Source organism: Antechinus flavipes, chromosome 4 (genome assembly GCF_016432865.1).
Source record: "Antechinus flavipes isolate AdamAnt ecotype Samford, QLD, Australia chromosome 4, AdamAnt_v2, whole genome shotgun sequence".
Lineage (NCBI taxonomy): Eukaryota > Metazoa > Chordata > Mammalia > Dasyuromorphia > Dasyuridae > Antechinus > Antechinus flavipes.
The window spans coordinates 433,940,331-433,966,081 of NC_067401.1; the positions used below are offsets into that span (position 1 = coordinate 433,940,331).

The window sequence follows — 25,751 nt, forward strand, 5'->3', positions numbered from 1 at the left end:
TTCAGTTTCCAGTTTCTCATTACTACAAAAAGTACTGCTACAAACGTTTTTGCACATGTGGGTCCCTTTTCCTGCTTTAAGATTTCTTTGGGATATAGGCCCAGTAGTAACACTGTTGGATTAAAAGATATGCACAATTTGATAACTTTTTGCGCATAATTCCAAATTGTTCTCCAGAATGGTTGGATTCATTCACAACTCCACCAACAATGCATCCATATCCCAGTTTTCCTGCATTCCTTCCAACAATCATCATTATCTTTTCCTGTCATCTTAACCAATCTGACAGGTGTGTAGTGGTATCTTAGAGTTGTTTTAATTTGCATTTCTCTGATTAATAATGATTTGGAACACCTTTTCATATGACTAGAAATAGTTTCAATTTCTTTATCTGAAAAGTGTCTGTCCATATCCTTTGACTATTTATTGATTGGAGAATAGCTTGAATTCTTATAAATTTGAGTCAATTCTCTATATATTTTAGAAATGATACCTTTATCAGAACCTTTTAATGTAAAAATGGAAAATCAAATTATTAAGTGAAAATAAACCAATTTACAACACACTGAAATGAAATAAGTTTCAAAACTAATATACATAAGGAGAGATAAGCAAAAAGGAGTGAAAAAATAAGTGGATCATTACAAGCATAATATAAAATAGTTTAAATTAGCAAAACAAAAAATAGATATTTAACAATCCAATATCAGAGAGAGAGAGAATTCAATGAATTCAATGAAGAAAGAAGCAAAGGAGGGCTATGGTCCAGATATCTTTATGATAGAATCCTAGTAGATATTTAAAAACAATTAATATTTTTGATATCAAAATTATTTTGAATAATTAAGAAAAAGTACACTAATCAACATATTTTATGTTGTATATCACTTATATTGTATATCAATTAGAAATTGTTGTGTATCAAAATAATCAATGTCTAAATACAGACAAATATTACTCATGAATATTGATACAACTATAATGAAATTGCAGAAAAATAATTATAGCAATATGCTAAAAATACATTCATTTTGAACAAATTATAATTATGCAAGAAATGCAAAGATGGTGCAACATTACATAAATAATCAGCATAACTCACAACATTCAAATTTTCAAATAGATCTAGGGTCTCATCAACTTGGCATTTCCTTCAGTTAATTAAATTGCAACATATCCATGCCTGGACATCATTCAAAACTTTTGTCAAAGTCCCTATATAACTACACCACAAGTTTACTAAATACACAAGGATTAAAATATTTTATTCTCAAATTAAGAAATAAAACAAGCATTTTCATAACATGGTAGAATAGAAAGGGAGAAAATATGGTTGCACATAAAACAGGAAATCTATTATATTCAACTTAGTATAACTTATTATTTCTATCATTATGACGCAATTGGAGCTAAGTGGCTTGTCCAGGGTCACACAGCTAGTAAATGTCAACTGTCTGAGGTCAGATTTGAACTCAGGTTATCCTGACTCCAGTGCTCTATCCACTGCCCCACCTAGCTGCCCCAAACTTGCTATTCTTTTAAAATATGTAATAAAATTATCATGTAATTTTCCTTTTTCCCCCTTTTCTCTTCCTTCTCCCACACCTCACCCTAGAGATGGTTATCATTAGACATAAATTTCTGTTCCATTCTATTAACTTTATATTAGGCAATTAAATCTTTCCTTCAAAAAGTTAATTCCATTGCATATCAATCCTATTTGTAAGTTAAAAATGGATATATATCATGTCCCACACTGGTAATATATCTAACATTAGCCCTTGGGACTGTTAAATGTTTAGGGAAAATCAAAGGGCCAGAAAACTTGGTATGTAAACATTCATGTTTCCAAGATTACATCTTTCTGATTGAGTATAACAGTTTACATGTCCAAGAAGAGACATATTACATTCATTCTAGGTCTTGTGTCTTGATTTATTCTGAACTTAGACAGCTTTTGTGCTAATTCTGGGTGCTACCCATGACCTCTAAAAGTAAACTTGTTTTCTCTTGATCTTTCCTTAGTAGGAATGAAAACAGCTGGGTACAATCCATTTAAAAACAAACAATGATTTTATGGTTTTTGAAGACTGTGATTAAGTCACATCTTAGCTTTCTCTTCTCCAAACTGCATAATCTCAGATGCTTTCCCTGAGATTCCTCAGGCTCTGAAAATGTTCCAGCTCCTATATATTCTCCTTCAGTTGTGGAAGATCATCTGGCTTTCATTCAAGAGGTCTGGTGGGACTCACAAAAGATATTTTCTTTAGACTCAAAAATAAATGGCCCTAGACAGCTCAAATTGGGAATGGCCTTATTAAATAACACTTCCAATGACAATATGTGAATCCAGGGAATTGAGATACCATATTCAGTCCCCAAGAAATTTCCATTCAAGACCTATTTTCCCCCCAAAGTCCTAAAGGTCACAATGTTTCCTGCAGACACTTATAGGCCTTGTCCTTTTCCTTGGGAAGCAGAGCAGTTCAACATTTGGCCTTCATCTTTCATACTATCTTTAGGTACTCTTGCTACCACTTCTCCCATATACTAGTTATGAGAGAAGAGGGGGGAATATTTGATGGATGTTGCAAAAATAAAATCAAAAGGTATTGGTATTTGAAGATTGAGGGAGTGGGAGAAAGAAAATGAGAATCAAAGATAAATTCCAGGTTTTGAACTTGGAGGTCTGGGAGGATAAAGGTACCTTCAACAGTAATATAAAAGTTTGGTGGAGAAAATTTGTGGGCAAAGATGATTTCAGTTTTGGACATGTTGAGTTTAAAATTGTCTACTGGGCATTTACTTTAAGATGTCAGAAATACAGTTGGAAACAACCATGTTAGCTGCACTCAATGTCATTTCACACAATGAGACCACCAATTCACCAAATGTCCTAACTAGAGATCTTAGGACTTGAAGTGAATCTGCACAGAAATCAGGGCCAATCTTCTCATTCTATAGACAGGAAAGCAAGTTAGTGACTTGACCAAGATCATAACTAGTACATGGGAGAAAAGGCATTTGAACTCATGACTTACTGACTCCAACCATAAATCTCTTTTCATTACACTATGATATTATTTTTTTCTCTTTTATCTCAATTTATCTGTTCATTATCACTCAAATTGAACTGTTTTTTTAGAACTAATAATCTTATTGGCAACTGATGCAGAAGATTAAGGTGAGAAGGCAGAGGTATTTCAAGTTTGTTCAGTTTTCAGTCACATTTGACTTTTCATGTCTCATTTGGGGTTTTCTTACAAAGATACTTGAGTGGTTTACCATTTCCTTCTTCAGCTTATTTTACAGATGAGGCAACTGAGGCAAATAGACTCACAAGGTAATATAAAAAGTAAGTATCTGAGGCCAGATTTGGACTCAGAAGGATAGATCTTCCTGACTTTAGATCTAGCCTTTCATCTACTACATCACTTAGTTCCCATAATCCTAAATATTAAGGATCAGACTATAAAGGCACAAACTTTGTATCAAATCAAATAGGAAAGTAGGTCATTTGAAAAAAAAAAAAAACTTACTTCCATTTGTATGCCATGATCCTTAGATTTTTGCCTTAACTCACACTTGACTGTTTTGACCTCTATGTTTCAATTAAACTATATTTCTGTGTTTTGAACAAAATTCTTGTCCCTCCCTTTTCCCCACGCTACCTCATTGTTTCCTGGTATTAGTTGACTTTTTGGTTACATATGACCTTCCTTCAGGTTCATTCCATTAAAAATTTCTATGTGTAGCAGATCCTGTTCCAGGAGTGAGATTAAGGGTATATATAACAATAGGAAAAGGACATTAGCAAGATTATATTCAATTTGGAGTTTTTGTTGTTGTAGTTATTACTTAGTAATCTTTAATTAATAATAGATTGTAGCCTCACATATCTAGAGTTAAAAAATAACTTGAAGGATATTTAGTCCAAGCTTCTCATTTCACAGATGGGGAACTTGAGGTCTGAGGAGACTTGCCCCAGTTTATACAAATAATCAAGGTCAGAGGATCATTCAGATTATTGCACAGTGCCTGACACATAGTAAAGCTTAATGAATGCTTGTTGATTGATTAATTGGTTTTCAGTAATTCCTTTTCCTGTTAGAGATTGATGACCCCATTTTTTTTGGACACTGGACAAATGGACCAATAGACCATTCAGCTGTTTCCATCCTATTTTCAGTAAGGCACTTATAGTGGGTTGGGGACAATAATTTTCATTCATATTAGATTGAGGCAAAAGTTATTGATCAACTTGTCTAGAAAAAAAATCATTGAGTGAAAAACTGAATTGTTGTGGTCACTAATAGTTAATACTTATTGAGTTAGAAGGTAAAGTGGATAGAGTACCAAGCCTGGAGGCAGAAAGATTCATCTTCAGATGTGAGCCTGGGCAAGTCATTTAATCCTGTTTGCCTCAGTTTCCTATAAAATAAGTTGGACAAAAAAATGGAAACCACTCCAGTATCTTTGCCAAGAAACTCCAAATAGATCATAAAAAGTTGTATTTGACTGAAAAACAACTGAAGAATAATAAGAATATAATAAGAACCCACTAATATGCCTAATATGTGCCAGTACTATGCTAAGTGCTGGGGAAAAGCTAAGTGCTCTGAGAATATATGTATGTATGTATGTATGTATATAAATGGGGGGGGGGTAAAATTCGAGTTTAATCAATGAACTGAAGGCATTAGCATTAAGAAGAATCAGGAAAGGCTTCCTGTAAAAGGTGGGATTTTAGATGGGACTTGGGAGTAGAACTTTATTACACTTTAATGGATTGAGTAGGATTTTATTTTTCCTAATTTACAAGGAAGTTAACTTACAGAGTTGTTTGTCAAGAAGCCCAGGATTCACTTGGGCTCATCTGAGAAAGAGAGAGCATGGAATAATGGAGAGAATGTTAGACTCAGAATTGGAGAAATACAGGTTTAGAAACTTATTATCGTTGTGACCCTTAGCAAGTCATTGAATCAACTGTGTCTATAAAATGGAGTGGGACTAAACTGGCCCCTTAAAAAGTCTCAATCTATGACCCTGTGAGTTAGCTGTGCATAGGCTCCATAGGAAGCAAGCATAATTTCATTGGCTTCAATTAGCAGTGAGTGGGAGATTCCTTTCCTAGCCTCTTTTTGGAAAAGTTGCTGATCATAATTACATCCTTGGAAGAAAGTTAGTTGAAATCTCTTATTTAAAGCAATTAAATTTCAAATAAGTATTGAGAAGGAAGAGGACCATATTTCTTCTTGGAATAGTCAGTTACTCCTGTGCCAACTTAATAATAATAATAATAATAATAATGATAAAAAATACATTTACATAGTGCTTTCAGGTTTGCAAAATGTTTTATATTTGGTATCACATTTAATAGCACCTTTACAATAGTCTTGGAAAATATGTGATATTATAATGTTATTGTACTGTCTAGGAAATTGAGGCAGGCAGCAATTAAGTGACTTGTTCAGGGTCATATGACTAGTATGTTAATGAGATAATATTTGAACTCAGGTCTTCTTATCTTCAGATCCAGCTCTTTATTGAGGGTTGCACGCCAACTGGTTCACTATTTTCTTAAGTGGCAGAAACAATAGATAGGAGCAGGAAGAGGAGGAAATCAAAAGGAATCCAGTTTGTGGACTAACTACACTTCTAAGGTACAAACCTCTCAATTAGCTGCAATTGATTTAATAATCTAAAGGTCCAAAGTGATTCACCTCCATTCATTCCTGGCTTACTCCATTCATGTCCAGTTCTAATCCAATGTGTGATTATAAGGCAACAGATTAGGGTTCTTAATAAAGCAACAGTAACTCTGTCTACTCAAATGATGGTTGTCATTATATGTAGACTCCTTGGGAGGCTGGCTCATGTTAAAAGGGACTATGGGAGGCTCATGTTAAAAGGACCAAAAATTTGCCAAATCCCCAAAATTATCTCTGAAAAGCTTCACAAAAATCCTGAAGCTTGGCTCAGTACCACCTTCATTTGGGAAGCAGAGCCCCACTTTATTTTTAGAACCTCACTTTAGTATAAAGATGAAAATCAAGAAATGGCCTGGAAAAATGAGCAAACAATAGGAAAAATGCTGACCATAGAAAACTACTACAGTGATAAGGAAACTCAAAACACACACTCAGAAAACAAGTTAAAATTCCTGCATCCAAAGCCTCTGAGAAAAATATAAATTTTTCTGTGGTCATGGGAGAGCTCAAAAAGGATTTATTTTGACAATGATGAGACAACATTTATTTATTATTTTTCTCCAGTAACATTCAAAACATTTTTTTTTACATTTGTTTTTAAGATTTGGGGGTTCTAGATTCTCTTTCTTATCCCCATCCACAATTAAGAAACCATATGTGATGTTATTATAGACATTTCTATAAAAGTCAAATTGTAAAAGAAAACATAGATTTCCCACCCTAATGATAATAAAAACCCTCAAGAAAATTTAAGTTAAAAATATATATAGAGAAAGAGTAATAGAGAAAGTTTTGATCTGTATTCAAACTCAATCAGTTTATTCTTTGGATATGGATAGAATTTTTCCTCATAAGTCCTTTGGAATAGGTGTGGATAATTGTGCTACTGAGAATTAAAGTCATTTACAGCTGGTCATTGCAGAACTTTGCCATTACTTTATATACAATATGTTTCAGTTTTTTCACGGAAGGCTTTCCAGGTTTTCAAAAAGGATTTTGAAACTCAAATAAGAGAGATAAGAATAAATTGGAAAGAGAAATGAAAGCGATGCGAGAAAATCATGAAGAATGAATTAATAGCTTGGTAAAGGAAACAAAAACACACAAATACTGAATAAAATAACATCTTAAAAAACAGAATAATCCAGTTGGGGAAGGAGACACAAAAATTCAATAAAGAAAATAATGCCTTAAAAGTAAGAATTGGTCGGATGAAAAGATATATACAAAAATTCACTGAAGAAAAGAACTCCTTAAAAAGTAGGATTAACCAAATAGAAAAAGAGGTTTTAAAATTAATTGAAAAAAATATTCCTTAAAAGTTAGAATTGGCAAGTAGAAGCTAATGATTCTTTAAGACATCTAGGAACAATCAAACAAAATTAAAAGAATGAAAAAATAGAGGAAAACGTGAAATATCTCTTTGGAAAATGAACTGACTGGAAAATAGAGCCAGGAGAGATAATTTAAGAATTATTGAACTATCTGAAAGTCATAACCAAGGAGAGAGCCCAGACATCATCTTTCTTTCTTTTTTAATAACTTTTATTGACAGAACCCATACCAGGGTAATTTTTTACAACATTATCCCTTGCACTCACTTCTGTTCTGATTTTTCCCCTCTCTCCCTTCACCTCCTCCCCCAGATGGCAAGCAGTCCTATACATGTTAAATAGGTTACATAGATATCACCTTTCAAGAAATTATCAAGGAAAATCATCCTGATATTCTAGAATCAAAGGGTAAAATAGAAATTGAAAGAATACGCAATCATCTCCTAAAAGAGATCCCAAAATGAAAACTTCCAGCCACGTTGTATCCAAATTCCAGACCTCCCAAATCAAGGAGAAAATACTGCAAGCAGACAAAATAAAATAATTTAAATATCGTGGAGCCACAGTCAGAATAACACAAAATTTAGCAGCTTCTACATTAAAAGATAAAAAGATTTGGGATATGATATCCTGGAAGGCAAAAGAGGTAGGATTACAATCAATAAAATTTATCCATCAAAACCAAATATAATCCCTTGAGAAGAAAAATGTATATTCAGTGAAACAGAGAACTTTCAAACATTTCTGATGAAAACAGTTCTGATAAACTGAATTTAAAAAATGACTTTCAAATACAAAGTGCAAAGAATCATAAAAAGATAAAAAGGAAAAATAAATCATAAGGGATTTAATTAAGTTATTTCCCTACATGGAAAAATGGTATTTATAACTCCTAAACACTTTCTCATCATTAGAGTAGTTAGAAGAAGTATACATAGATAAAAAGCAGAGGTGTAAGTTGAATGTGATGATATAAGCCTCTGAAAAATAAAATTAAATATGTATTGATCAACCTGCCATCTGGGGGAAGGAGGGGGGGGAAGAAGGGAAAAAGTTGGAATAAAAGGATTTGCAACAGTCAATGCTGAAAAATTGCCTATGCATATATTTTGTAAATAAAAAGCTATAATAAAAAATAATTTAAAAAAAGAAAAAGAAAATTAAGTGATGAGAAAGAATGTACTGGGATAAGGTGGGGGGAGGGGTTAGGATGCAATTAATTAACTGACATAAAAGAAGCCTGAAAGAGTTTTTATAGGGAAAGGGGAAATGAGGGAAATTGGAGAAGTGGGAAGGGGAGCAAATTAACCTTACTCTTATCAGAATTGCCTGAAAGAAGACATAAAATACACATTGTGTTGAGTGTAAAAATCTGTCTTGCTATACAGGAAAGGATGTAGGGAAGAGATAAGGGGACTGGGAACTGATAGAACAATTGCCAAGTTGGGGAGGTAAAAGTCAGAGGAAAGTACCTTTGAGAATGAACAGGGAAAATGGAGAAAGTAGGATAAACAGGGTAGAAGAGATAGAATGGAGGGAATTACATAATTAGTAATAATTACTGTGGGGGAAAATTTTGCAGTTATTTTCTCCGAAAGACTTCATTTCTGAAACAGACAGAAAATGGAGTCATATTAACAGAAATAAGAGGTATTTCTCAATTGATAAATGGTCAATGGATATAAACCAACATTTTTTTTCAGATAAATTAATCAAACTATCTATAATCATATAGGAAAAAGCTTAATCTTGATAAGAGAAATTGATTAGGAAAATGAAATTTAAAATAACTTTGAGGTACTAACACTCCTTTAAACTAGCTAATATGACAGAAACTGAAAATGACAAATTTTGGAAGGGGTGTGGGAAAAGTAAAATACTAATGTACTATTGGGAAAGTTCTCTATTAATTCAATCATTTTGGAAAACAATTTCAAACTATGCCCCAAGGGTTATGAAACCATGCATGCCCTTTGACTAAGCAATACCAACTAGATCTATATCCCAAAGAAATGTTTAAAAAAAAGGAAAAGGACCTAAATATACAAAAAATATATATAGCAGCTGTTTTAGTGGTGACAAAGAATTGTAAATTGGGTGCATATCCATCAATTAGGGAATAGCTAAACAAGTTGTTGTATATAATTATGATGGAATACTATTGTATTTTAGGAAATAATGAGCAGAATACTTTTCTAGACTAATGCCAAGTGAAATGAGCAGAACCAGAGAATCATTGTACACTGTAACAACAATATCATATGATGACTTATGAATAACTTAGCTATTCTCAGTGATGCAGTGGTCCAAGATAATTCTGTAGGACTTATGATGAAAAGTACTGTTCATTCCAGAGAAAGAACTGGTGGAGCCTGAATGCTATTTATTTTTTAAGTTTTTCTTTTTTTTATGATGTTTTTTTCTTTCACAAAATGAATTACATGGAAATGTGTTTTGCATGATTTTTTCATATATAACACCTGTCAGATTGATTGCTTTTTCAGTGAGGGGAAGAGACGAAGAAGGAAGAGAATTTGACATTCAAAATTTGTGTGGGGGGTGAGAATTTTAAAATGTTTTTACATGTAATTGGGAAAAAATTAAATAAATGAATACATCACAAAGGCACAAATTCAAAACTGATTCACATTCATACCTTATAGTCCAAGAGTAAAAGAACTCTTTTTTATTCCTAAAAGGATAGGAAAAATTAAGTGTTTGTAGATTCCAGAAAGAATTTAGATGAGCCAAAACTGATTTTTTTGGTCATAGGAATTCCAGTACTATAGTATCAAGACTTTGTGAAGAAAAGTAAGGCAGGTTCTTAAGGGGAAAGAGGAGGAGGGGAAGGGATTTCCCATTTTACTTAGTGCTGAAAATAATCTGATGTAGACATGTATATAATCTCTTTTCCCCTTATTCAACCTCTTTACTAAGGCAAAGGAATGAACCATCCTCTAATTGCAATCACATTCAATCCTCAAGATGAATGTTTGATGACTTCTTTTTCCCTTCAAATTCCTTGTGATGTTAAATTTAATCTGATTTCATGTGGATAAAAATAGATATGGGAGAGCAAAGTATCCTGTGAGCTGCCTGGGGCATGTCATCCTTGAGAGATGGCTTTTAGTGAAGCTAATCCTTACCTCCATGCTGTTTCTCTAATTTTGAATGATATTTTAGAAGACTGTAAAAGGGCTGAGATAATAATTGAAAAGGACATGAAGAAAAAAGGGCCCATTATGCCTAATTTTACTTGGTCACCAAGACCATTTTTGAACGTCTGTTGTATATAGGACATTGCAGTTAGGCTAGAAAAAGAAAGAAAATCTGATAGACACGAACACATACTAGGAGGAAGGAAAGAATGTTTAAATGGGATAATCTCATAGGAATGAGATTAAATGAAGAGATTCAGGATTCATTTGCTTAGGAAGGAAAGCACTTTGAAGTGAGAGAAGTCAGCTAAAATCCTACACTTAGAATTTATTTGTAAATATGTAGTTGAGGTTTTTCCTTACATTTTCCCCTCTAACAACATTTGGAAGCTTTTCATTTTAAATTAATTTTAAAACTCATTTTAAGTAAAAGTTTTAAAACAACATCATTTGGGTTAAACTAAAGTAAAGTTGCAGTGTTCTCTTTCTTCTTTTGAAATTTTTTCCCATTGGCTATCATGTTCATTTGTCCTCTATCATGGATTAAACATCTACAAATTTGGCTTGAGATGAAGAAAAATAAGGACCTAATTAGTGTTACTTCATTTTTCTTTCAATGAGAGTCCATGTCTCTCTTTGTGACTTAGAAACAGAGAGGTAGAGAAGAAGAAGAACCTGAAACTCATGTGCAGTGTGTTTTTCAGGTGTTTTTAAGTTGTGAACAGATAATTATGTGACATAAAAAGGAGAACTTTTATTCAATCTGAGAAAAATTTATCAAACACCTATTGTGCACAGAACACTGCCAGGAACTGAGGGCTCAGAGACAAAGAGGAATAGGACTTGATCAGGCATGAATATAGCTTCTAGACATAAGTTGGGTGGGACTTTCCATGCTCAGTCATGGTGGATTTTAGGATTGGGAGTCTGAAATGAGAAAAGCTGGTGACTGTAAGCACATTAAAAGCACACTTCTCTACTTCTAATACTTCCTAGGAATAAATTTCTAGTAAGTCTTAAACTGTAACATTTCCATTAAACTATAAACTATGAAATAATTTCTATTAAATTATAATTGTAACACTCTTTGATGAAGTCACAGGCATTTATTAAGTGACTATTTTGTGCCAGCCACTGTGCTAGGAACATGGGATGCAAGTACAAGGAATGATACAATCTCTGCCCTCAGAAAACTCACACTCACTTACACGAACTGATTCTGAGTGAAATGAGCAGAACCAGGAGATCATTATACATGGCAACAACAAGAATATATGATGGGCAATTCTGATGGACAGGGCTCTCTTTAACAACGAGATGATTCAAACTAGTTCCAGTTGTTCAGTGATGAAGAAAGCCATCTACACGCAGAGAGAGGACTGTGCAAAGTTAGTGTGGACCACAACATAGCATTCTCACTCTTTCTGTTATTGTTTGCTTGCATTTTGTTTTTTCTGAGATTTTTTTTTCCTTCTTGATCTGATTTTTCTTGTGCAGCAAGATAACTGTATAAATATGTATACATATATTTGATTTAACATATATTTGATTTAACATATATTTTAACATATTTAACATATATTGAACTACCTACCATCTAGTGGATGGGGTGGAGGGAAGAAGAGGAAAATTTGGAACACAAGGTTTTGCAAGAGTCAGTGTTGAAAAATTACCCATGCATATGTTTTGTAAATAAAAAGCTTTATTTAAACAAAAGGAAAAAAATAAATTGAAATAAACCTGAAAAAAAAAAAGGCTCACACTCTTAACAGGTGGAGGGTGGTAGGGTATTTGTCCATCAAACAGCCGGGGTCAAAGAACGGAGTTAATATATTTGTCACTTGTCTTAGCTTTCTACAGTCTGACTTCTGACCTTATCATTCAGCTGAAACTCCTCTCTCCAAGGTTATTAATGATTATTTATTTGCCATATATGATGACTTTCCCCAATCCTTATCCTTTTTGACCTTTCTGCAGCCTTCAGCAGTGTCAGTCACCCTCTTTTCTTTGAGTTTCTCTTCTTTTTGTGACACCATTGCTTCCTGGTTCTCTTCTTACTTATTTGACCACTGCTCTGTCTCCTTTGCTGTATCTTCATTTAGTTACTCCTGCTAACAAAGAATATCCTACAAGCTCCTGTCCTGGGCTCTCTTTTCTTCTCCCTCAATTCAATTCATTTCCATGGATTCAATTATCATCTCTATGCTAAGGTTCTCAAATCTACTTATTCAACTCTAACCTCTCTTCTGAATTTCCACTCTCAAATCTGCAATTGCTTCACCATATGGATGTCCTAGACATCTTAAACTCAACATGTCTAAAATTGAATTCATTCATTTCCCCCCAAACCTCCACTTTTCCTAAGTACTCCACTACTATTGTAATATTACTATATATTGTAATATACCTAGTGCATAATAGATGCTTACACTTTACCTACCTTTTCCCATTTCACTTTGCTTTTGAACTAGCTGTACCTCCCACCTGCAACACTCTCCTATTCCATCTCTATCTTTTAGAATCCCTTGATTCTTTATCAAAGCTCTGTTCAACTGACACTTCTTAAAGGAGATTTCTTGTTGTCCCAACTATAAATTAATAAATAAAATTATATATATATGTTAGATGTTATCCTTGATTCCTCCCACTTCCTCCCCATATCGAACTTGTTGCTAAGGTCTGTCATTTTACCTTCATATTTCAAATATACCCCCTTCCCTCCTCTGACACCTCCACCATTCTGGACAGGCTCTCCTTATCTCATGCTTAGATGATTATAATAACCTGCTGGTTAGTTTGTCTGTCCCCAATCCAGTCCAATTTCCATCTAATTGTCAAAGTGATCTTCCTTAAGTATATGGTCTTATATCATTCCACTACTTAATAATCCTGCCCTCACTCCCCTCCCAAATATCACCTCTGGAAACAAATATAAAACATTCAATTTAGTATTCAAAGCCTTTTATGACCTACACCCTTAACTTCTCAGTGTTCTTATACTTTAACCCCTAACCCCATTACATACTTTGTATGTAATCCAATAACAATGGCTTCTTGATAGCCTCATACAAGATATTTCATTGACCAACTCTGGACTTTTTCTGATTAATTCATATGCTCCCTCTCCTCATCTCTACCTCTGGCTACCTTCAAATTCCAGCTCAAATCCCACTTTCTACGGAAGTCTGATCTTACCATCCAGTTCCTTCCCTCTGTTATTTTAAATTTATTCTGAATATAGCTTGCTTGTACCCGGTTGTTTACATGTTGCCTCCCTTCTTAGATTGTGAGCTCCTTGAGAGCAGGATCCTCTTGTGCCTTTCTTTGTTTCTCTGATGCTTAGCACAGTGCCTGACTCATAGTGGACCCTTTATAGTTTATTTGTTAACTGACTTGTCATTCTTTCTTCTCTATATCTCCAATTACTCTTTAATATGGAAAGATGTGTTATCTCTCTATCTCTTGATGCCCCAGTTCTGAACTTCAGAGAAAAGTCAGAAATAAAAAGGTTCCTGTCCTCTTTTTGGCCCTCTGATCACACATATAGAAAATTCTTCAAGAATAGACTCAATAGGATCTCATCTTTTCTACTTACTTTCCCCCTGATAGATGGACTTGCCAGCTTCAAGAGTTTCCTGAAATCTGAGTTCAGTGAGGAAAACATTGAGTTCTGGATTGCCTGTGAGGATTATAAGAAAATCAAATCACCCATCAAGATGGCTGAGAAGGCAAAGAAAATTTATGAAGAATTCATCCGAACTGAGGCTCCTAAAGAGGTTGGTTTAATTGGGTAAATGGGTGAACATCATTGAGGTATACTAGTTCAAGGGCAATTTTGGAATTTATAAAGAGAAGGAGCTGCTTGAGCATCAGACACTGGAGTGAGGGGAAGAAGAGGAAGAAGGGACTTATTGGGAAGAGGTGAATTGGATGAGATTCAAAACAACAGAACAGAATAAGACAAGGATTTTTTGGACCCAGGTCCACCCACAATCCTTTGGCTGCTGTCTGCCTCAGTTTCTACATCTGTAAAATGGAGATGACAATAGAGATGTTTGTAAACAAACAAAAAAAAAAAGCTCAGCACAGCACCTAGCGCATAATAGATGCTTACACTTTACCTACCTTTTCCCATTTCACTTTGCTTTTGAACTAGCTGTACCTCCCACCTGCAACACTCTCCTATTCCATCTCTATCTTTTAGAATCCCTTGATTCTTTATCAAAGCTCTGTTCAACTGACACTTCTTAAAGGAGATTTCTTGTTGTCCCAACTATAAATTTCCATCCCTTTGCAATATCTTCCTTTTATCTTTATAATTCTGGTACCTAGCAAAGGGGCCCAAAAAATCCTTGCTTGGCTTTGTTCACATAGTTAGAAGGTGTCTGAGGCAGAATTCATGACTTTCCAGGCCAGTACAAGATCTGTCCACTGCACCATCTAGTTGCAAGATAATTCAGAACTGCTGGTAGTAGGTCACCAACTCAAAACTTGGTCTATGGACTCCTTCTCTGGTGTCATACTTTTTATGTTGTATTGCATCTTTATTTTATTAAACACTTCCCAATTACATGTTAATGTGATTCTGAGCCTTTGCAAATTCCCGAATTGGACACTTCTACTCTAAGACTATTAATGAAATTTTGGTAGTCTTCATCAGGCTGAAAAGGATTAAAATGTATTTGGTCTAGCTAAACTTGGGAATGGTGTCATCTTTCTGGTGGTACTTTGCTCTGTCAGCTAAGATAGCCAGGATTTTATACAGTGCCATTGCCCTAAGATGCCCCTGTGTTTACACAGGGGACTGTGAAGGCACTATTTTCCTAGAGCTAAAATAGATAACATCAGTCCTGATGAGTCCCCAGGGTCTGCAGATGTTTTATTTGGTCCAAGAGCTATGTGAGGAAAGTCTGACATCAGAAAAGGCTGGAATGTGGGGGCTGAATAAGGGGCTCATATATAATTGAGACATTTTCTTGCAGTTACATTTTAAAATGATATTCTCATGGACACCACCCTAAAACAAGCTTCTATCGCTTCCTGCCTGGATTATTGCAATAGTCCCCTGCCAAGTCTGCTGGCCTTTAAGTCTTTTTTTGTACTGGTACCCAGCTAAGCTTCCATAGTTCTGCTCAGCCCATTCTTCCCTTTGCCAAGCTTAGTATAGTACCAGCATCCTTAGAGGGCAGTTGAGGCCCATTGAATGCTACCTTTTCAACTTCATCTCATTAGCCCCTTTCCAGATACTCTGTATTCTAGTCCAACTAGATTACTTTGTATCTCCCAAACCCATCCAGGTCATTCTCCAAAAGCTCTCAATGAATCCCTCAGTCAGCCCATAAGTATGTATTAAACACCTACTATGTGCCAGGCACAGGGCTAGGCTTGGAGATTCAAATAAAAAGAATGAAGCAATCCCTGCTTGCATTCTCATAAGGAAACCAAATACATATACAAATACATGCAATTTCAGTATAAAGTGAATAAATGAGTTGTTTGTTCAGTCATGCCGCACTCTTCACAACCCACTTTGGAGTTTGGAGTTTTTTTTTTTTTTTTTTGGCAAAAATGCTGGAGTGGCTTGCCATTTCCTTGTCCAACTCATTTTACAGTGGAGGAAACTGAGGCAAACAGGATTAGTGAGTTGCTCAGGGTTACACACAGTTAAGTGTTTGAGTCTGTATTTAACCTCAGGTCTTCCTGACTCCAAGACTAGTGTCTTTCTACAGTGCCATCTGACTGCCCCTTTAAAATGAATAAATATTCAAGTGTATATTTGTGCACATAATAAAGTTGCTTAAAAAAAAATCCAAGGTAGTTAAAAGCATAACTGCAGTCCTCCTTTCCACGTAGACTTCCTTGATTTCCTCCATCAACTTTCTTGTTTCAGTTTCAAATAACATTGTGTTCTGTGTTCTGAATGGACTTCTTGTGTATTAGTTTGTATTGTAGTTTGTAATGTCTTGTTATCCAACTAGACTATAAGCTCCATGAGGGGAAGGATTTTTTTTTTTATCTTTCCCTGCACCAGCACAGTACTACACAATGAAGTAGGTATTTAAGCAAGATTTGGTGAGATAAATGTAAGTGTAGAAGATGGTCTGCTTGACTTTATAATGGTAGTAATAATAGTTAATATTTAAATATTGCTTTTAAAGTTGACAAATTATATAATACATACATATATATATATATTTCCTAATTTGAGCCACACAAGAATAATATGTAGTAGACTCTATTATTATTTCCATTTTACAGATGAGGAAACTGAGGCCAAAGTAAGTTTAGTGACTTTCCCAGGAACACATAGCTAGTAAGTATGTGACTGACCATCTATTCTATATATATATATATATATATATATATTATATATATATATATATATATATTCAAAGAACATACTATACAGTTTAGAATGCCAGAATGTTAAGATGTAGATATGACCTTAGAGACCACCTCACTTATCAAGTTAAATTTAATAAACATTTATTGAGAACCCTTGAAGACCTAGAACCCATACTGAGGATGTATGTGCTAAAGGGAGATATAAGGTCCTTCTTCTCTTACTGTATGCTTTGCTGCTTAATCATAGCTTTCTAAATTTAATTCTCCTTTTCTCTGCAGGCAATAACACATTCTGCCCTAGTCTTATGATTCTGAAGCTTTTCTGTTATTTATTTATTTATTTATTTTTGAATCATTTCTCATTCCATGGCTCTTGCCTTTAGCCCAAGGGAACTCAGTAGCATCACACTCGTGACCTGCAGCACTCCCTAGTGTTCCAATTGAGAATAATCATCAGACATTTCATTTTCTTTATTTTGGATCCAACTTTATAAACTTTTTAGAAGGCAAGGCAAAGTAGATAGAGAATGACCCTCAGTCCAAAAAGTTCGTCTTGACATATTCTGGGCAATTCTCTTAACTACTCCATGTTCTAGAGGGCTCACTAAGCCTATATATTGCAAAGGATAAGCCATCTTTCATTGACAGAAGGAATTTCTTTATCTGAGAGCTCACTCTGTTAATGAAATCATAAGTCCAGGCCCTATCCCTATTTCTAATAAACTATTTAAACTTCCTTTGAAATAAGCATCTACCCATTTCTTGACCACAGAGTGCTATATAAAGATCCTAAAAGTTATACATCAGCCTCAATTATCTGAGCTGCAGTTTCCCAGGGGAGGTAGTTGGCTCAATGGATAGTACATGGGCCTGGAATCAGGAAACCCTGAGTTCAAATCCAGCCCTCAGCCACTTGCTTTGTGACCCTACACCAATCATTTGATCCTATTGCCTCAGTTTCCTCATCTATAAACTGGGGTTAATAACAGTATCTTCTGTATCTCAAGGTTATTGTGAGGATCAAATGAGACAAAATTGTAAAATAGTAAGTGTAATACATGTTTTAGCTAATAATATTACTATTAAAATATTATTCCTAATTTGAATTTGGAAAGTCGTGTCCTGATAAGTTTTCCTGTCCCAGTCATCATTTGCTATTTCCTACTAAAGCTCTGCCCTACCTCTATAAACCAATAGCTCACCTTTTCATTTTGTTTCAAGGGCTACCAGATGTTCTTTTCTCACAGCAGCCCTCTGAGACTGGTAATATGAAGAGCTGACATTGCTCTCTCTCCAAAATTTGGTTCATTTGCTCTCTCCTCTGAGCCTCTCAGGCACCTGGCAGGAAGTTATTTTTATCTTCATTTTAAGGTGAGAAATTTGAAACTTAGAGATATTAACTGACTTGCCCATAGTCACCTAGTAAGGCAATGCCAGAGGCAACAACTGAAGGCTAATTTTGTAGATTTCAAGTCCAGCTCTGATATATGCTCCTAAATGCTCCAGACCATCCATAGTGCTATAAGCATTTTTATTCCCCTCATTTCTGAGGTGAAGGAAAAGATCCAACTAGTAAGCATCAGAGCTCTTAAATCCAGTTCTTTTGACTCCAAAAATCTTTTTTATTTTTTAAACAGTTATTATTTTTTATTTTATTTTTAAATAACTTTTTATTGACAGAACCCATGCTAGGGTATTTTTTTTTTACAACATTATCCCTTGCACTTACTTTTGTTCCGATTTTTCCCCTCCCTCTCTCCACCCCCTTCCCTAGATGGCAAGCAGTCCTATACATGTTAAATATGTCACAGTAAGTTATTAATTATCTAATATGTGCCAAATGCTGTGCTGGGCTTGGTATAGAAAGACAAGAACAAAATAGCCCCAACATTCAGAGTGCTTAGATTCTACCAGAAGGAAATTAGAGATAGTGGCACAGTAGATGATAGGTGACAGGAAGGAAGAAAGGAATGGAGGAAGGAAGGAAAGGAGAGAGGAGAAAAAAGGAAGGGAGGGAAGGGAAGGGAAGGAATGAAAGAAAGGGAGAAAGGAAGGAAGACGAGTTCAAATCCAGTCGCTTTGACACTTACTAGCTGGAAAACACTGGGTATATCAGTTAACTTTTATTTGCCTCAGTTCCTTCAACTGTTGAATGAGGATAATAATATCAGCTACCTTCTAGGATTGTTGTAAGGAACAAATAAGGTAATATTTGTAAAGATCTTAGCACAGTGCCTATCATATGTAAATGCTACCTAATTATAACTATTATTAAATTCACAGTATTCAAAACACAGATAAATAAATTCAAAGTATAGGCAAAACCAATGAAAGTAATTGTAGAAGGCAGAAAATACTAATAAGGAAAGGCTGGGAGAGAGAGAATCAAGAATTGATTTGTAGAGAAGAAGGCATCTGAGCTGAGTCTTGAAGGGCTAAGAATTCCAAAAGGTACAAGGGAAGAAGGAAGGATATTCTAGTTATGGAAAATAAATAGAAAGCCTATGCAAATACACTCAGGTAGGATGGGGAAAAGCAAGTAGGGCAGTTTGGCTGGAATTTGGAATGCATAAGAAAGAATTAGATGGAATAAGTTTGGAAAAAATAGATTATGCTCAGCCAGATTGTGCTGGGCATTATATGCCAAATAGATGAGTTGTATTTCATCCCTATTCCAAAGTCCTTATACTGGATGGTGCATCTGCTACTCATGAAGACTTCTTTTTAGTTATTATGGCTCTGTAAATGCAATAGGGACTCACCAAAGTTTCTCAGACAGTGCAGTAACATGGTTGGAATATCAGGTTAGCATCAGTGTGGAGGATCAATGGGAGAAAAATCAGGAGGTTGTTTCAGTGGTCCAGGTAAAGTATAGGGAGATTCTATACTAGGGTATTAGCTATGTGAGGAATAAAAAAAAGATAAATGAAAGAAAAATATTGGAAAAATAAAAATCAATGATGAGGGGAGACTAATGAACAGAGGATAACTCTTGATATTTTTAACCAATGTGACTAAAGGGGTAGTGGCACTTTTGAAGGAAATAGGAAAGTTAGAAAAAAGAGTATGTCAGAGGAAAAGATGATGACTTTAAATTTAGCACTTTTTTATATTGGAGGATAAAAAGGAAAAAAAAAAAGGATTATAACTTAAAATGTACACCTCCTTCTTCCCATTCTCTTCCCCTTAAGCCATGTGATTTTACTCTCCAGACAAATGAAGGTTGACACTTGCCTCCCTGTATCCTTGTCTGCAGGTGAATATCGACCATTTCACCAAGGCTGTGACCATGAAGAACCTGGTGGAACCTTCACCCAGTAGCTTTGACATGGCTCAAAAGAGGATCCATGCTCTGATGGAGAAGGATTCCCTGCCACGATTCATCCGGTCGGAGTTTTATCAGGAACTGATCAAGTAGCAATGTTAAAGGCATCTTGGGAGTTCTTCCCCTGCCCCTTCAAGGCAATCTATTTCTTTTTAGTTACCTACAAAGTTATGCATGAAAACCCTATCCTGAAGATTATCCTATCCAAAATTATCCCAGATGGTGTTGCTGAGATCTTTTCCTCCACATTGTTTTGGATACACTCAAGCTTGACTACTGTTCTCTCTTTCACAAAGTTGTAAAACCTCAGAATCTTCAAACTGGAAGGTGTCCACAGAGACCATCTAGTCCAGGGAAGACGTATATGAGAATCTTTTCCATTACATTATTGAGGGTGGTCATTAAGCCTCTTCTTGTTGTATGAATAGGATCTAGAGCCTCCTTGTTCACTCAGATCAGTCACCACAGTGTACTTAAAAGTTTCCCAGATCAGAATTAAAGCAAGAGGAGATGAAGAGAATCAACCATAATGAAGGATATGGGGAAATCCAGTTCATATAATGCAACTATATGATGACAATCTGGGCCCAACAACAGTCCTAATTCTATAAATTCTATAAGGGATAGTCAAATGGATTTTTGTTGTTATCATGATTCAAAGGGAATGAGAATGTCAGAGTGAGTACCATGACTTCAACTGTTGTTGAACCATTATGTCTTTCTTGTAAGAGTTAGAGATTTGTGAAGATTGGCCCACTCTATTTTCTGAAGCAGATATTATTTAGGTTAATTAAAGACAGTTTGGTGCAGTTGCTAGTCAGCCTTGGAATCTCAAAGACCAGGTTTGAAATCCTTCTTCTAATACACACAGCAAAGTCACTTAAGTTTGCAAAGGACCAGATAAATCTCTTAGATTACATACTACTGAACAAATTCTGATCCATATTCATAGAGAACATCTCCTCCTAGATAAAATGAGAGGTTTGGATTTTTTTAAAGGTACTCTTTAAAATTTTGAATATTTCTTTAGGTAGGTGAAAGCTAAAAATGCTGTTATCAATCATTTATATGCATATAAAAACATTTAACACAGTTCTGGAGGCTTCTTACAAAGAAAACATTAGATCATACTGTACAAACATCATTCCAATAGTGACAGCATGGTCTTCTTTTTTTCCCCTTCAATCTGAGGAATTGATTTCTAAACCTAACACCTTAGTAAAGGAATGACTGAGGCAGAATACAACACCAACTTGTGATCTAATGAAATGAGAAATAGACTAAATGGAGAGAAATAGGAAGTACTCTGTTTGTAACGATTATTCCATGGTCAAGTCCTTGGACTGCCCAGTCCTCATTCTAACAATGCCTGAGACCTTGAACAAATTAGAACAATGATAATAGTATTTTATTCTTTCAGAAAAAAAAATCCCTGGTATTCCTTTCCTTCAGCTTCCCCCTCCACACACACACACAATTTTCACAGAATATCTAACCTCCCTTTGTTGAGCAACTATTCTTTTGAAAAAATAGAAAAGTAGGAAAGTATCTAAAAACTATAAAGTACAAAGGTCTACTGCACATATATGCCTATTACCCAATATTATCATGGCTAATTAGTAATAAATGACATTATTTTTGAACCATTCTCAATTTTTTTAGCAAGGAGCAGGGAAGAGAGTAAGGGGGACATACTTTGACTATCCCTAGAGCTTGAGGGAGATGTAGTAGTCAGTATTTTCCAAAACAATGTGCTCTTTTAGCAACCCAATTTCTTTTTCCCAGTTTCTACTATCAGCACTAGTGAATTCATAATCACAGTAGTTATTCATGACCCCAAGATGCCTCATACAGCCCTTAGCTCATGGTACCAAGGTATTTTGTGGTATGTTTGTACTCATATCTATTTTAGTATGGTAAGTGAACTTGTTCTATTTCTTTCCCTGTAGTATATATACCAAAATAATATTTCTTTAAATTGTTGTGACATAGAAATGAATCTAGATATCTGAGCATATTTGAATCATATCTTTGAACAAACTTGTCAAGGCAATTGAGGTTTCGATGATGAATTTTACTTGGAGGAGAAGGATTCTGATGTTGGGGGAATAAAATGTATGTCATGTTTAAATCAGAAAGAATTAATTGTTTAGTTTCCAGCAATCTATTTCCCCTTTCCTATGCCTTTTTCCCATTTGTTTCTGTTATTATCAGTTCTCAATCTCCATGATACTGTTACTCTTTTATTCAGTTGTTTCTTAAAGAAAGTAGAAGAATTGTCCTAACATCACCCCGTGCTTTAAGAGAAAGCTAACCTTAACCCACACCCAGGCAGAATTTTTACAGGATATTTCATCTCTCCTGCTGAGGCATTGCTTCACATTTAGCAAATGTCAAGGTGGAGGGGATGAGGTAGGTAGGATAGACAAGTCACTGCCCACAATTTCCTTCATGTCTGCTATGAATCTGTCATCCTGGGTCAGATAACAATCAATCTATCACACAGTGGAGAATGACTCTATGTCTAGTTAACTGTGTCTGTTCACCAACCTTCCCTTTCTCTGGTGTCATAATTTGTTCTTTTTCCCCACCACTCAGGCAATCAGGATCTTTTTCAATGGCTGTAAAATTAGATTTGCAATAAGAATGTGTCTTAAACAGTTACCTTTGAGTGCCTTTGAGGGTGGTATAGACCAGCCACAGGAAAAGAAAAGCACAATGAATCTTATTGGCCCACATTTTCCAGAGTAGCTATCGACACAGAAAAAAAAATAAAACTAGTGGGAAAATGTGACAAGTTGTTGGATTGTGTGGTTTAGACTTTCATGATGAGGATCAGGGAGCAGGAACCTTCTTTGGCAATCAGAAGTTTAAAACATACTGAGAAGATTTGAGACTGATTTAAATGGTGTCAATACGTGCACAAAATGTAAAAATAATTCAGCTCCAAATCCATATAATATACTAAATATTCTGATATTTGAACTTATCTGGAATCAGACTTTTTAGTCTTTCTCCATCTGTTTGGAGTCACACATGAAGAACTTGAGAGTTCTCAGCATAATTGAAGGCTCAGGATGATGAAATAAAATTCAGGGAGATGCTAAGAACTGTTTTCTCTAGATTTTTTCCTGAGCTGGAGGATGAGGCACTAAAAGTATGTTTGTCTCCAAGTCTGTCAAGCCAACTATTTTCATTAGACACCCCCAAATTAATCGTGGAAATGTTTTTAAATGTCAACTAGACATCTTTATAATAGATTAAGTAACTGGAAAAGACCATAAACAAAAAAGCTGAAATTCAAAGTGGGAAAAACAACTTTTAAATCTCTGAAGAAATTTATCTGAGAACCTCTTTTATTTAAGGAATCAGACAAAAAGAATATTTACCAAAAAAATCTCTGTTACAAATGGTTTCCATAGAAACATGATGAAAATACTTTCTTTTTCTGGGGAACAGGAGGAGTTGGGATATTCATTCCAGAATTTTTTAAAAAAATGTAATAGTTTTGCATCTTTCCCCCTTTTTTCCCTTGAGCAAATTGCCTGGGAAAGTATGAGAATTAATAACAAGGGAGCATTGTGATGCTTCCATTTTCCTGCCTTGTGAAAATATAAATGTTGCTGTAAGTTGGCTTGGGCTGTGTGAGGTTGTGAATGGTGGAGGAAACAAACAGGGCTCAACAAGAAAAAAGGAACATGATTCTTATCCCAGGACACCTCCCCCACCAAAAAGAAAAGAAAAGAAAAGAAAAGAAAACTACCCCATGAAATTAGGCTTTTTGCTGCCTGGATTTGCAACAGATTTGAGCTAGACCAGAACCTGAACCAGGGCTGGGACAAAGAAATTGGAAAATGATTGTGAAGTAAAAATCAGATTATGTTGTTTCCATTTGTTTGCTAAAAGTCCACATGGACACATTTGTAAGTGGAGACACATAGAACACATTCTCTCTCTCTCTCTCTCTCTCTCTCTCTCTCTCTCTCTCTCTCTCTCTCTCTTTTTCTCTCTTTCTCTCTCTCTCTCTCTTTTTCTCTCTTTCTCTCTTTCTCTCTTTTTCTCTCTCTCTCTTTCTCTCCTGAGCTCCTAGATGGAGATGTTGTAAAATGGGGCTTCTATTTTCAGAGAAATCAAGACAATTTAGCTCAGAAACTGCCAAAAAGGAGATAAGTGACATTATAAATGAAGTCCAAGCCTCTTTCTCCCCTTCAGTTATCCTGAACAGATAAGGTTGTATGGTCAATATAATTGTGAAGAGATAGGTTGAATCTTGAAGAGAAAAGTGGTCTTATAAGGTTTCTTTCTTGTCTTCTCCCCAAATAAATTCATTGTATGCAAGACTGGTTGAGCTAAAGATGGCAGTCAACAAGTTGTAACATAAGAAAACAATATGATTTTTTTTTCTTTTCTCTAAGATTCCCCGATTCCCACTCATTGAATATAGTACCAACTAAATGTTTCTATTTCTGTACCTTTCATTTTTCAATTTTTGTAAAATAAGAGTTGGTTTCTGTAAAATTAGAGCTTGTATCTAATATGCATACAAGCAAGACCATCCATTCCCATGCCTCTGATAAAATTGAAATGTTATAGAATCACCCACCAATTTAATTATGGGGATAATCTTGAAGCAATCTGACCTGAATTGTGATGTCATAGTTTAGACTAACTAAATAAAGCCTTTTGGCTTTAAGGCACCAGAACTGGCCCACTTCTGGGAAACAGACACATTCCAAGATGATCATTTGGACTATTATTCTATCACTCAGTCTCTGCTCAGTGTTATGAGGATGGTGTGACCGACAGATGTGTTCTCCCTTCCTCCTGAATATTTAATCTTCTTAGGCTGCATTTTTTTAAAAAAGAATCTTAAAGAGTATTAATTTCATCATTGAGCCATAGCTTGTATGACATTTGATCATCTTGTTGGCCAAGAATATTTCAGGCAAAAAACTTCCTTCCATAAAAAATGTCCTATCTAGCTGCACATGTTCTGTCCAGCCTCCTGGCAGACAGGAATGAGCTAAGGCGAGGTGTGCCAGACATATGTGTCTACCATCCATTAAGGGGAATCAAAGCTAGAAAGCTTTGCACCAAGAAAAATACACACACACACACACACACACACACACACACACACACACAAACACACTCACACTCCTATTGTCTAGGAAACAATTTTGATTTAAACAAAACCCAAATATCTGCCTGCTGCCACTTTTAAAATTGTTTGAAAGGCACTTGCTTCTTAACATCAGTAACCTTCACAGTTTGCTGAATGATGGAAAAAATGGCTAGATGGGAGTTGCATTTTAATTCTGGGCAGCTTTCCGATTACAGAAAAGAACAGCTGGGACCAGGTGTTTATTCCTATTGGTCTGGTGTGAGCTGGGAAGGCAAGAGCTTGGACTGAGGAGGTTGGAGAATTTCTGTGACCCAAGGAGTTTGAATCCCAGGAGCCTGCTAACTCTTTGAGGGTTCATGGCTTGGAATCATAGTGAAACTCAGCAACCCCCTGAATGGCATTGTCACTTAGTTGCATCTGGAATGAGCCAAGCTCACATTTTACTTCAATCATCTGTCCTGAAGCTGCTGGTGATAAACCCATCCTCCTTCCCCAGGAGATGTGTCTGGGACCTGCCTGCAGGGGGCTTTATTCTTAACACATTTTAAGTTCCCTTTGAAATGATGTTCTTGAAATTCAATAGAAACCTACATACTAAATTTTTTTAATTAAAGCTTTTTATTTTCAAAATATATACATGGATAATTTTTAACATTCACCCTTACAAAATCTTATGTTCTATTTTTTTCCCTTCCTTTCCCCAACTCCCTCCCCTAGACAACAAATAATCCACATATTAAAATTTTAAGAGGA

The 25,751-nt window shown here is 35.3% G+C and overlaps 1 protein-coding gene across 1 annotated transcript in view; it reads left to right on the forward strand.

The window, feature by feature from the left end:
- Positions 1 to 22,014, forward strand: part of RGS5 (regulator of G protein signaling 5) — an 85,737-nt gene extending 63,723 nt beyond the window's left edge. The window contains exons 4-5 of the mRNA XM_051999148.1: positions 13,813 to 13,979; positions 19,805 to 22,014. Coding sequence (XP_051855108.1) covers positions 13,813 to 13,979; positions 19,805 to 19,966 — 329 coding nt within the window. The 3' untranslated portion in view covers positions 19,967 to 22,014. The remainder of the gene's footprint in view (positions 1 to 13,812; positions 13,980 to 19,804) is intronic.
- The last annotated feature ends 3,737 nt before the right edge of the window (positions 22,015 to 25,751 follow it).